This window comes from Anser cygnoides, chromosome 7, assembly GCF_040182565.1.
Source record: "Anser cygnoides isolate HZ-2024a breed goose chromosome 7, Taihu_goose_T2T_genome, whole genome shotgun sequence".
In the NCBI taxonomy this organism is placed as follows: Eukaryota; Metazoa; Chordata; class Aves; order Anseriformes; family Anatidae; genus Anser; species Anser cygnoides.
In genome coordinates, this window is record NC_089879.1 from 16,538,042 (window position 1) to 16,551,242 (window position 13,201).

General features: G+C 37.4%; 1 protein-coding gene and 1 long non-coding RNA gene across 17 annotated transcripts in view; one reads left to right on the forward strand and one right to left on the reverse strand.

The window, feature by feature from the left end:
* Nucleotides 1–3,333, forward strand: part of LOC106040251 (uncharacterized) — a 50,501-nt gene extending 47,168 nt beyond the window's left edge. For all 5 annotated transcript variants that reach the window (XR_010832844.1, XR_010832843.1, XR_010832842.1 and 2 more), the window contains 2 exons: nt 1,322–1,436; nt 3,197–3,333. This is a non-coding gene — a long non-coding RNA (uncharacterized lncRNA). The remainder of the gene's footprint in view (nt 1–1,321; nt 1,437–3,196) is intronic.
* CPEB3 (cytoplasmic polyadenylation element binding protein 3) overlaps nt 1–13,201 on the reverse strand; it is a 94,077-nt gene that overhangs the window by 31,166 nt on the left and 49,710 nt on the right. For 8 of the 12 annotated variants that reach the window (XM_048069222.2, XM_048069225.2, XM_048069223.2 and 5 more), the window contains exons 5-7: nt 8,050–8,073; nt 3,200–3,367; nt 1,292–1,381 (exon numbers count right to left, since the gene is read on the reverse strand). The exons of 2 other annotated variants lie outside the window; for them this stretch is intronic. In XM_048069222.2, the coding sequence (XP_047925179.1) occupies nt 1,292–1,381; nt 3,200–3,367; nt 8,050–8,073 (282 nt within the window). The remainder of the gene's footprint in view (nt 1–1,291; nt 1,382–3,199; nt 3,368–8,049; nt 8,074–13,201) is intronic. 2 more of the 12 variants (XM_048069218.2, XM_048069216.2) reach the window with 1 other exon arrangement.

A 13,201-nucleotide genomic window follows, 5' to 3' on the forward strand; every position in this document is an offset into this window, starting at 1 on the left:
ATTGAATTAAAATAAGTTACTTATTGAATTAAAAGAACAACAAAAAAAAACGGAGAGGACCAGGAGATATTAGGGATGAGGAGAAACTTGTTTTATTACTGTTTTTTTTTTAAACTTGTAAGTGAAGGTACATATATATATAATTTTTCTAACTGTCCATAGGAATATATGAAGCAAGGCTGAGTTGTGAGAACAGAACAGGAGAGAGAGCACTTAGGCTTTTTTTCAGGGAAGTGCCCCAAATACTGTTTACAGGGCAAGCATTTGTCACAGAGCTATCTTGACTCCAGCAATTAAGCTCCAGATAAATTGGTTTTTATTTCTTACAGTCAAAATATATCTATCAAAACGTTGTAGGATTAGCTAGTGCAGTGACTGAGCAGCCCACTGTTCTGCCAAAATAATCAGTGGCCCTAATGAGCAATTAAGAGCTTTCAGATCAAGTGAGAACAGAAAATCTTACAATATAGATCAGAAATTCTGTGTCTAATTTTATGCTACAGTTTCAGGTTGTGAGTGAACTCCCAAACTATACGCAAGAGGCAGGTGCCACTGAGCACAGACTATATTGTACAGTATAAAATCATAGGAGAAGCTAGTGTACAATAAGAGCAATTGGATTTAGACAGGCAACTCTCCCCATCAGTTTTCCCATAAACCCAAAATAAGCCTGCATAGTATTTTGCTGACAGGTGTGAAATAGCCCCACCTGAAGCCGCTCTGAAACAAGTCAATTCCAGCTGAGAAATGGTGACCCTGGTGCATGACACCTGTCAGAGCTGAACACTCCATCTCTTAGCAGAATTCATTGCTGCAGCTCAGCAACAGCAAGCCCTGATGCAGACCTTTTGGTTCTGAGCAGGATCACAGCTTCCTGGGGTCAGCACACACACAAAGTGGATTCATGTTTCTCTACAAAATAGCGGGCACCCAATCCACCAGCGACTCCTAGCCATGAGAAATGTTGCTTAAACTACTTTCCTATAGTTTCTACAATATGCAAACTGCAACAGAATCAGCACTAGGAAATTTCCCAAACTTTCCTTCTAACCAAAACGTAGTATAAATTAAGCACCAAATCAAGGACACGAGGTTTGCTGAAGTACACAGACAAGACTACATATCATTCACTGAATTGTGTTTTCTCATTACGATAACTGCTGAAAACATGCTCGTTGAAAGAGAGATTTTGTCATAGAGTCAAATCCTTTCTTTTTAATGGACTGCCACATTGTAGACACAGTTTCCTTTTACCAGAACAGCCTGCATAAGTGTATTTTAAGCTAATTACCTTTAGGTGGAAAATATGACTTGCTTTCAGCTTTGTGAGGCCAGTCCACCACAAGAGGTCCAAACCTACGAAAGCTGGCAGTGATCTCATCTACAAAAAACAAATGAGGCAACTTAGAGAGAATCTGAAGACTGACAGTGGCAAGGTAAACATTCTTAATTTAAAAAAATAAAAAGTTATAGTCTATATTTTCTGTACCTATCAAGATCAACAAAAACTGCAATAATGTACATAGATAATGCCTAAATATTCTTTCAGCTCTGTACTGTATGTGGCTGCTCAAAAAAGAAATTTTGCATTCTTCTAACACAAGTTTGCAGCAGGATTAAATGCAAACACCATCTATCAAAAGTGAATATGCTTCAGCTGTGGTCTATTTCTAATTATAGCCACAAAGCAGGATCAGATGCAGCCACACGGGACTGATGGAGAAGCTACATGTCAGCATGGCCACTCCTTGTAGCATGACCTAAGAAAGCAGGCTGCTTCAGGTCACACGGCTGTGGGGACTTCACCTTCCTAAGCCCCCTCTGAAAATCTGCCTTGAGTCACCAAGTTATTTTTCTTTTTAAGTATCAGTTTAAAAACACCATGGAACACCATCTGAGACTATCCTATAGGACAATTTTGTGTTAAATACAGATGTTTCAGCAAAAAAAATATTTTAAGTGTTTGGTTTTTTTTTAATCTTCTTTCTCAATGCATTTTTTTAAATGTATTTTAAAGAAAGAATTAGTTTAAAATTATATCTAATGTGTTGCCAGACAGATCAGAGCATCAATCTATCAGGAGAAAGGCTTGAGGGCTGCGGTTTGCCAATTTTATGATCACTATTTGAGATGCGTCCAGTTTATCTGATCCCTGTGAGCTGGGCATCAGATTTTTCAAGTGACTAGAGCCACAAAATACATACCACATAAATGAAGAGCTGAAGGAAAAAGGTGTTACTAGAGTAGATCTCTCATGGAAGAGGATAATAGCTCCCAAGCGGCTATGTTACTTCCTCACAGGATAGGCTGGGCATGTATTTTGACTCACGTTAGTCGTGCCTGTCAGCCTGCTGCTTCTTGCAGCTGGGGATTCAGGTTACCCAGCAGTCCTTGCATCAACAGTCCTGCAACTCTGATGTGATGTGGGAACTACATCTGAGCTGTTTGTGAACCGCAGGTTGGCAACCCATGCTATTTTTTTAAAAAATTATAATTGCACATGCTTTAAGCTTTAGATTTAGTAGAACAGATTATAAGATCCCTCCCTTTTCATTATAAGGCATCCTCAAATTTCCTATTTATGCCAACGGAAGCTACATAGGATAGATTCCTATTGTAATATGAAAAATATACCAAAAACTGTTTAGGAGTCGGTGGGTGTGTGGTAACATGCATGCAGAGCATGTTGACCATCTCTACTAAGGTGATTATTATTCTGTAACCATATTAAACACCCTACATACGTGGACTGGACACTACATATATGCTGGATATAAGAGCTGATTAAAGCCCAATTTATTTTGATAAGGACTGTATTAACAAGGTCCTTGAAGTCAACAACATCTTTTAAAAAGGACAGAGAAAGACTGCGGAAAAGTGACAGTACTCACTGAGTTCCCTTTTTCAGCTTTTCTACTTAACACATATGAGAACATATGCTGCTATTGCAGATTAGAGGACCTGCTATGCAGACATTTCTGCCTCCATTTCCTCTAATCTGCAGTACAAAAGAATGACAAATAAATTCTCAGGGGTTGCAGGTCAAGAGGGGGGAGGTTGTTTGTTTTAAATAATGCCAGAAGCACCACAAGCCATATACCTGGTAAAATACATCTGTTTTCATGAACATCTGACCTTTTCTAAGTAATAATATGAAAGCCAATTCCCATATCTCACCAATGTAACTTATTCACAGTACCTTCATCAATGTCAGGAGGAAGACCTCCAACAAACACCTTTCTAGAATAGCGTTCCACTCTTTCACCATTCTGACAGCGTGTTGGAGAGCTGAGACCCGATGATAAAGACTGATCACCGTGACTGTCGTCTAGGAAGCCATCTTCAAAAGGAAAGAGTGAAGACCGACCTGTAACAGATTTTGTAGTATCTATAGTTAAAGCTATTTCCTGTGGATAATTAAATATTTCAGTTAAAATAATAATAATAAAAAAAAGTTATATTTTCCTTTTCTAAAATAGTGTTTTGATTTACAGAATTTGTATTAAAAAGCCTAGCTAAATGGTCAGTTATCCAAATGATGCTCATTAGCATTGCTTCTATTTTTTCAAGTCTATAACTATATTGTCCTTTGAAGACAAAAAAACTAATTTAGCTTTAAAACAGAAACTCTTATGAATGGCTAGCAAATGGAAACCAACAAGTTATCCAATGTGTGCCATAGCTACAGAAAGAACCTTTGTACAATTAACATATCAAACCAACTCTTAGTGATTAAAATCTTCCATAACAGATCTCAAAGGAGTTATTTTAAAAAGCACATCACTCAAGCCATTGCACTGCAGGGCAGGACAGCCTCCTTCAGAATGCTTTACAGGATCCTAGCCACAAGGGCTGCATTGCTTCCTCCGTGAGTGAGCAGAGGCCCAATCTAAGCAAGGGGGCAACAGCAAAATAAACATAGAAAAGCTTTGTATAGTAGATATTAAGCGTGTAGGTGAAGCAAACAGCTTAGCTAACAAGCTAAAATCTTTTAAAGACTTATTAAATGAAACACAAAACACTTGCACTCAAAAAAAAGAAGTTGTTAACTAGGGCAGCCTGTCGAGCTGTTACTCAGTGTTAAAACGCACTTTCAGTAATGAATGAACAGAAAGCAGCATAAATAACTGCTATTTGGTTTGTTGATAAAAAGTAAATAATTTATTTGTGATGACCTGATTCAATTACCTTGTTGCCATTATTTCTGGAGTATATACATATTATTTAAAATCAGATTTATTAACCCAGAAATAGAAAAAAATAAAGATATTCAAAATATTTAAGGGCTATATGTATGCAGCACAGCTTTCTAAACAAACTTTAGAATTTAATTCCCAATATTTGAGGTGAAAAATAAATCTTGTAGTTTAGAGAGATGTATAAATGGGAACCCCATCTCAACTCTGAAAAAAAACTGTATCCTCGCATCATGGAGGATTGCTCCCAAGGACAGAATTAAAATTAATCAATAAAAACGGTGTGTGTATGTGTGTGTGTTAGATTACAAATATAAATAGCAGGGCACATATAATTAAATTCAAAGTTAATGGATCACACAAAACTGACTTCCAGCAAGACCTAAGGTTAGGTCTTGAGTTAAACTACATTTGGGATTAAATGCACGAGGAAGTACAGGAAAGAAAAATAGAAGCAAGGAGAAAATCAAGACATGCAGAGAGACACGATTCAGAAAAATATATAACATTGAAAATATCAGTAATAGAGCCTCGAGCAATAAAGGCTACATTACAGAAAGAAGCAGCAATCCTACATATGAAAACCAAGCTAACAAACAAACAACAGGAAAGGTGTTCTGACTGACATGGAACACCAGCTTGAATTTTTATGAACACCAGGTACCAGAACGGTCTTGATTAGCAAGAATACATTGAATGTGCAATGTTGGCAGAGATCACAGATGCAAAAATCCACAGAAGCAAAAATCCTACTGTGCTTTTAAGCACCAGCGTAAAGACAAGGCAAATGCCACAATCAGAGATGCATTTAGAGATGCTACTCCTCAAGGTCTAAAACAGCTGGTTGTCAGAAATGGCATTTTTAGAGCACAAAACAGGAAAGACTTGATGAATACTCTGTAATGCACTAACAGGTCATGCACATATATAAACATATGCATTTTAGCAGAAGAGAGAGTACATGCGTGAGAGAAATAATAAGTAGGGAGACTAATAATGTGTAAGAATATCAAATATTAACAGGCTAAATAATCTTTTTATTTTTTTCCCCCACAAACATACCTTCTTATAAAAAAAAGATGAGCCCTTAGTGGAAGTATACACATCAAATGAACAGATATTAGAACAAACTGTTCAACTAATATACGGGTCCATTGAGAAGGCTGAATGAGTGCTGAGTTCTGAAGGAAATCCAAAAAAATGCAGTGGCTTAAAAAGCAAGATTTCACCTCTTATGTCAGCTGCTCGACAGTTCACAAACGTTGTACTCATTTGAGTACAAGAGATCATCTAAAGCTTTATAATTAAATATACAGTTAAATGTGTAAAGTACCCACTAAAAATAATGGAAGGCATAGAGAAAAGGGAATAAGGAGTGATTTTTCACTGTCTCTCCCAAGTAGGGGGAAACTAAAGTGCATTAAACACTATCAGTACATGGCAAGGCTCAAAGTAAGTCAAACCATGGAACCCCTAACCACAAGATTTTTAGGATGCTAAAAAGGTTACATAGGTTCAGAAAAAGGCAATGAGCAAGAAAAAAGCATCCTGCAGCAATAAATACTGAACCATCACCTCAGGATACTCCTAGGGGCAAATCTCTGAGAGGGTATTATTGGAAAGCATCACTAAATGCCCTATTTTTATATGCCAGCATCTCTCTCCTGGCATTTCAGATTTGTCAGGGTAGGAGAAAAGATACTAGGCTGGCTTTCCATAGTTGTGCTTACATCTGTACCTGAAAAAAATGGTCAAAAAAGTTAAAAACAAGATACCTAAAAGAATATGACTCAGCAGCTTGTGTGATATCTACAAAAAAATGCTCATCTCACTTCACAAAGGAAACAGGACCACAGAAAACTGCTAGGTTACACCAACCCCCAACGCATTTCTAACAAAGCCTCTTCTCACTGAAGGTGCTTAGTCACAGTGACAGACTGGAACACTAATTAAAATACTGTAGTGTAATAAACATGAGATGAGTCCCTGCACAGACTTGCCTCTGAGTACTCTGCATATTACCACAATGCAAATGACAAAAACAATAATAAATATGAGAGCATTTGATAAACAACACATTTTTTTAAACAGATTATCGTAGAATTGTATGGTTCTTCAGGTTAAGGAAGCTCAGAACAACAGTATACAATTCAAGGTAATGAAAAAGCAGGGATATCACAGACTTGGTATTGTACGGGTAGGGCAAGTCACAAAGTCCCTAGCACTGATGACAGGACAGACACGCACACACACTCACACAAATCTACTTGTTATAGAAAAAACTGAATTTCACAGAGATAAAAATTATTATGGAGGGAAACATGCATTTTGGTAAAGTAAAAAAAATCCTGAAAGTCCAGCACATTCAGAACTTCTTTGCCCTGCTTTGTCATCACCACAACTTCTATAAAAGAGCCCGCACTGCATTTTACAGCCTACACTGTATTCGTTACAATTACTGCCACATTACTACATTTTGCTTCTACAAGTAAACACAAGTTGCAAGAAGTTAATAGTGCCCAGCTGATTTCCACTTCCTTTCCTACTTTGGTGCCATTTAATCAATCTGGAAACACTTGGCACAGTCTCATGTTCACACGCCTAGAGAGTGCACAATATTTTATATTCCACATTTTTCCAATTTGTTTCAATACCATGAGATCACCTACAAAGTATTAGGATGCTTTGAACATCTGTTAACAATAGACCATTCTCTGGAAGCAGGGAAAAAATAAGAAGGTAAGTTTGTGGGGAAAATTTAAGTTTCAAAAATGCTATTTTTATTTTTACTTTAGCTATAAAGTAAACACTAAATACAGTCAGCTTTGAACCAAATAAGCTCAAATTATGTACTAGAAACTGTATCAGCACAGCCTGTACAGCCTACTACCTTATTCCCTACATATGTGCCTACTCCAAGTTATTTATAGACTATAGACTAAGTTGCTTGTACATCTCCAAGCTTCCTCACAAATTTGATGCAAATTCTACATTATGAAAAGGAAAAAGCCTTCCAAGCGATGTCACATGCATAGCTGTCACAGAACATACATAAAAAAAAGATAAAATGAAATTTAATGCCAAAGTACCCCAAACATATGGCGCTGCCCAACTCTAGCTGTTAAAAGCTGAAAGCTTCACTGCTACTTTCTCAATTAAAAAGCTACTGCACAGTACATAAAAATAAGGTACATTTGTAGTTTTCTCGGTAGGCAGCGAGCTTGCTATTGTCCATGTTCATTAATCTCTCAGAATAAGCTTATACACAGCACTGCAAACATCCATATAATGTTTTCAGTCTGTTTTTTACTTTTGTAAGGGTTGCCTAAATTACAAAATACAGTTAAAATGTACTCAAATACTGTATTTTTTTCTGCTCCTGATTATCAGTACCCACCACTGGTATTCACAATGCACTACCTAGGGTAATCAAAATATTTCTCAAATGCAGTATCCAACAAAAGATGTTACATCTAAGAAAAAAGTGTGTTAGAAATATTCAATAAATTAAACATTAAACTTTGACAAAAACACCTGAAAACAATCTTCATTTCTTGAACATCACGAATTTAAAATGATAAATGTGTGTCATGAAAAAGAATCTTTACATTCACTCATCCTCCAATTCACCAATAATAGCAATACACTTGAAGTTACCAGCTCCAAATCATCATTGCTCTAAGCTGATATTAGAAGGGAGATGTCTTGCAAATGAAGAATATCAGATTGATTTATAGGAAGCAATTGATCAACCACATGATGTTAAAACTGGTAACATTATCTTATCATAAAAGAACTAGATATTTATTTCTCCCAGTATTCAGCAAACAAAACATTTAGTAAATACTTTTACCTCTTCTCCGCCCATAGCTCCTGGCTGCATGTAAACACAGAAGAAAATTGTCGGTACAGCTGTCATTAGATTTTAGCTCCAAAAGCAAAGAAAACGTAGCTTCTACCTCTTCTTTTTTCCCACCCACCAAAAGAAGAAAAAGACATACAAAAATGTGCAAAATCAAATGCAAACAACCCAAGACAAGAGAAAAAGTTTGAAGATGACACAGCCAGGGAAAGTAGAAAAAAAAAAAAAAAGAACATAGCTGCTGTGCAAATTTTCTACATATCAAAGTTTAAAAAAAAATCAGGCACATCAAATTTACAGTACTATAGAAGATTAATTCAGGATTATGTTTTTAAGAGGCAATAAACATCATCAACAGTAATCCTAATTAAAATAAATCATTTCACATTTTATTAATTAGTTTGTGGACAACATATTTTCCAATTATGTTTCAAGTTAAATAATTAGCCATCTGTAAACACTAAAGTCCTACCAAAACCATATGAACCCAATAGCCAGTATGTCAGTATGTTCAGTCTAATAAAAACAGATTGACAAATCGTCTTCCTAAGCACCAGATTTAATACAGCATTTCAGTGAGACGTACATCAATGGCAAAATCCACAGAGCGGTACAAGTGCAGAAGCCACAGAACTATAAAGTGTTTCACGATATAAATGGAAATGCAAGAAGCACTCTTTTATTTGACCTTTTGGAATATCAGAAAATCTGGAAAACAGTGTCTTCTACACGTGGACTTCAATCTATCACAAAAGGTATTGGTGTTCTTCCAAGGAAATCAAATGTGGAAGACCAGGGATCAGGCAAAGTTTTTCAACAGAAAGCGAGTTCAGGTGCTAGGTAAGAGAGCCTTGGTTTGCCTCTGCCTCTTTTCACAGCGATACCATCTATGTCTCCTCTGCCCCAACCCCATCTCTTACTTCCACACTTAACACCACGCCTTCAGGTCCTGCCTTACATGTCCAGGTTTTAGGTGTGATACTTTTATCTTCCCCAACACTCCCCTTTAAACCCACTTCCTCTAGTTTCCTCTCTCTTCAATATTCCAAGCATCCCCTACCGTAAGAACTTCTATCCTTCCCACATTTCTGTTTCCATCTTCAAATGCACAGCCTGAGAGCTCCCACCATGCCCCCAGCTTTCCCTGCCTATTTTTCTTCAGCCACAGTTACGTGGCAGACGCATGGCGGCGAGGTGAGAACTACCCATCCATCCACTGTCACCTCCGCAAAGCACCGAAGCTACCCTAAGCACCACAGGCTCCCTCTCTCCCCCAGCACATGCACCAGGATCCCCTCTGTCACATGGGCAATTTCTTCCTCAAGCCCTGAAGAAACACAGCCTCAGACAGCATACACCTATGTTGTGTCTTCCCCCACCACCATCCCCATCAGTGAGGCCACAAAAGAGTGCTTGCATCAGCGCATCACTAGGGGGATTCAAAAAACTTAATAATAATTAAAAGCCTGTGATGAAGGACTGCATTAAAAATTACCTTTTCCAAAAAAAAGGTGAGAGCTATTCAGCAAGGCAACTTAGGGATGTCAACATGCCCTTTCTTTTTCATTTACACAGGATGAAAAATAAGAATGTGCAATTGGAGACAAAATCAGGAATACTCATCTTGTTGGTAACTTGAAGTTCAGAGCACAACAGACTTAACAGAAATAGTGGTTCATTGGATAAATTTCATAACACCTCCAGTCTGAGTAAATATTTTGGAAAATAAATGATTTAGAAGTTATTCTTGAATGAAGATATTCAGGAACCAATAAAGAAAAGATTGCACGATTACAAACAACGCAATTATCAGCGTTGTATATCTGACGTTACTTTCTCTCTTGCGCAACTCCAACAAAAGACAAAAGTAGGGAGAGCGGGAGCTCCTAAACTTGTACCCAGCACAGATGAAGCCACCTCCGTATGCTGGTTCTGGTGCCAAATATGAAACTTTTTGCACAGAAAATCATCTCCCGAATGGTTCCACAATTCAACTCACAAGTGAGTCTTTCCATGGTGCCTCACAGAACATTGCAGCACTAAAGAAGTGATGAACACATCTTGCCATTTAAGCTGTGAGATCATTGCAAGCAGGCCCTGCTGAGTTGTGCAACTTCATGAAAGGCCACCGCTGTGTTAGTGTTTCTCCATTCCTTTGCACCTTTCTTCAACTCTGACAGGTAGGTAGTTACATAACCACTATGTCCCAAACTGCATGTACTCAAATACAAAGGAACAATACATTCTTTTTACCTCCTGATAACTCTCCTGAAACTACTAACTCACCTCATCCCATGAGTAAAGTGTATTTTGCAAACATGAAACTGTATATTTAAGAGCAGAACTGTAAGCTTTTTTTTAAAAAAAAAAAACAAAAAACAAAAAACAAAACTCCCCAAACACCAATTAATGCAATCCCTTTAAGTAAATTTAGTGCTGCTGGGAATCTCAGAGGTCTGCAGCTAAGATTACCTGTTGTTCCAATGTATCAAAATACACTAAATTGAAATGCTGAAATTTTAACTGCATCTCAAGAAAAGCTGTATGAAACTGATGAAATAGAACTTAGGTGGCTTGCATTTTGAAAACATTTATATGGCAGTCAAGAGAGAGGGGTTCTGCTGGCATAAGAATGCATTTGCAAAGTGTTTCGAAGAGCCACAAAACTCTTGAAATGGCGTGGCTGTGAGATGAGCATAGCTGCATACACACTGAAGCACACATCCACCAAAGATAGCCCTCAAGGACTCAGAAGAAAGGAGTGACCTAACAACCCCAGCCTACAGCCCTGGAAAGGCAGAGGACCAGAAGATCCACAGCGGGATAATGCTGGCAAGAGAAGAAAAGGGATGCAGATGAGGGAAGTAACTTTAAACAACAAAGTAACTCTTGCTCATTTAACACACATCCTGAAAACCAAGAACATCATCAAGCAACAGAACATTTCATACTGTATATCAACAAGAACACCACCTTCACTCTTCAGCTCACTTCTTAGTCTGGGAATAACTTCGGTTTTGCCCTGTTGTTTATGTTGGAAGGCTCCAACACGAAAGGGACATTGTGTAATTTGTGTAATAAAAGCAAACCACGTAAATAAATACCAGAATTGCACAAACTATTTCTGAGAATTACTGTTAGGCAGGTGTTCTGCAATTCATTTGAGAGGTGAAACCAAGTGAAAAAAAATTTAGAAAAGAAAGGATTGACTAAAACATTCCCATGACAAGAACCATACGGCTCAGCTAGAACACTTGAGAGTGCTCATATGCAGTGCCCTACTGGGTAAGATCAGCGATCCGTCCAGACAAGTCTTCTGTTTTCCATAGTGACACTATGGCCACTATCATGACTGGCCACTGTCAGCAGTGTGTTTCTCTCCTATGCTTTTTGCATTCATAGTCATTATATTAAACATGTTAGGAGGCACATTCTTACCCGCTTCTAATCCCTTCTTACAGGCTTTTTGTTCACAATTTGTCTTATGATTTTTTGAACCTGTTGGTAATATCAGGAGTTGGAGTCAATGATCCTTATGGGTCCCTTCCAACTCGGGATATTCTACCATTCTATGATACCTACAAGTTCCAAAAGTAAGCTACAGAAGCCCTTCCTCCTTTAGTGGGCTTTAAATGGATCTGCTAGAAGTTTCACCAAATATTCTTTTAGTCCTAGCTCTGAAGAACATGGTGAACAGCAGTTCTACATTCAGCTTATCCACTAACTTGGTGATTTTTGTAAGGCTCCATCACATTTAAATGGACTTCCTTAATCTCTTGGTGATTCAGCACATTCACAGCAGAGACAGACTATAAGAAAGAACAATTATAAGATTCATAGAAAATTATAGCAACGTATTTTGTAAATATGAAAAAATGAAAGAGCATAGCTAGCTGCAATAAATAAATAAATAAATAAATAAATAAACCTAAGCCTTCAAAAGGAATAAAGAAACAGCAGCAAAACTGATGTTCATTATTAGGCTCATTAGCAGCTTTCCTCAAGACTACAGAGACAAAAAGTTTCCAAAACCTGAAGTCATGAGCTCTCATTGGTTTAATTTACTCCTATGGATGAGGAAGGCCATAAGAACTTTTTTTTTTTCATGAAAAACTATGCACACTCTTGGGCCCTGACTGGTTTACCATTCTGGTCTCAAATCACACCTGTAACTGGTCTTGCTATACTCTTATAAAGCTGGTAGTATGCACTAGTCAGCACAATTCAGTTATAAGTTAACTGAAAATAAAAATCAGCAGCACTTCGCAAAAATAAATATCAGTGAGTACTATGTGGAAGTTCAACATAGACATGTGTAGCATCTGACTTAATCCAATTAAATGCTGACACAATGCTTCAGTACAAGAAGGTGTAATAGGGATATTGTTACTGTGAACCAAGCCTTTGAAGTTAGGAAACACTTGTGAAAACACCACCTTACTTAGTGTCCTGCAAACAACAGATGTTAGTCATGTGAAACCACAAGCTTCAACTGTTCAAATGGGTACTCAGTTAAGAGTTCAATTTTTATGGATTAGAAACTGATACTTATTCGACACGTTACTATCACTATCATAAAAGACTGTCTCTATAGAAACTTGAGTACTTGTTCACCTACATCAAGCAGATGAAAAGCTTTCAGCAGCTTCATTATGGCCATATTAACAATTTGTGAGAAAGAACCTTCAGGAGAACCTTTTCTAATGCGTCAAGCCTAATTAAAAATTAGTAACTTAGGTCTACAGACATGTTGATGTACTTCCTGTAGGTTCGTACAGGAGATAGCATTGCCAAATCAATTTGTCAGCTTGTCTTTTAATCAGGTTCTAACAGCAATATAGAACTGACAAGCTGTGAAAGATCCTTTTCACAGATTTCAGCAGAGGCATGGGCAGAATTAGATTTTTCCTCGTGATTAAAGACTGCATAATGCTCTTTACTGGGAGAATGCTATAAAATTAAAAAAATGAAAACATTTATTATAATCTTATTAAAGTTTGTTGGACCATGAGGATGATCTTTACTAGTTAGAAACACCCCCTAAAAAAGAGTGTCTAAGCCATGAGATCTTGTATGCCAAATACTGACTTATAAGTTACTGGCACTGGATCTCACTGAGACTTCTTGTCTGGTCTTGTTTTTT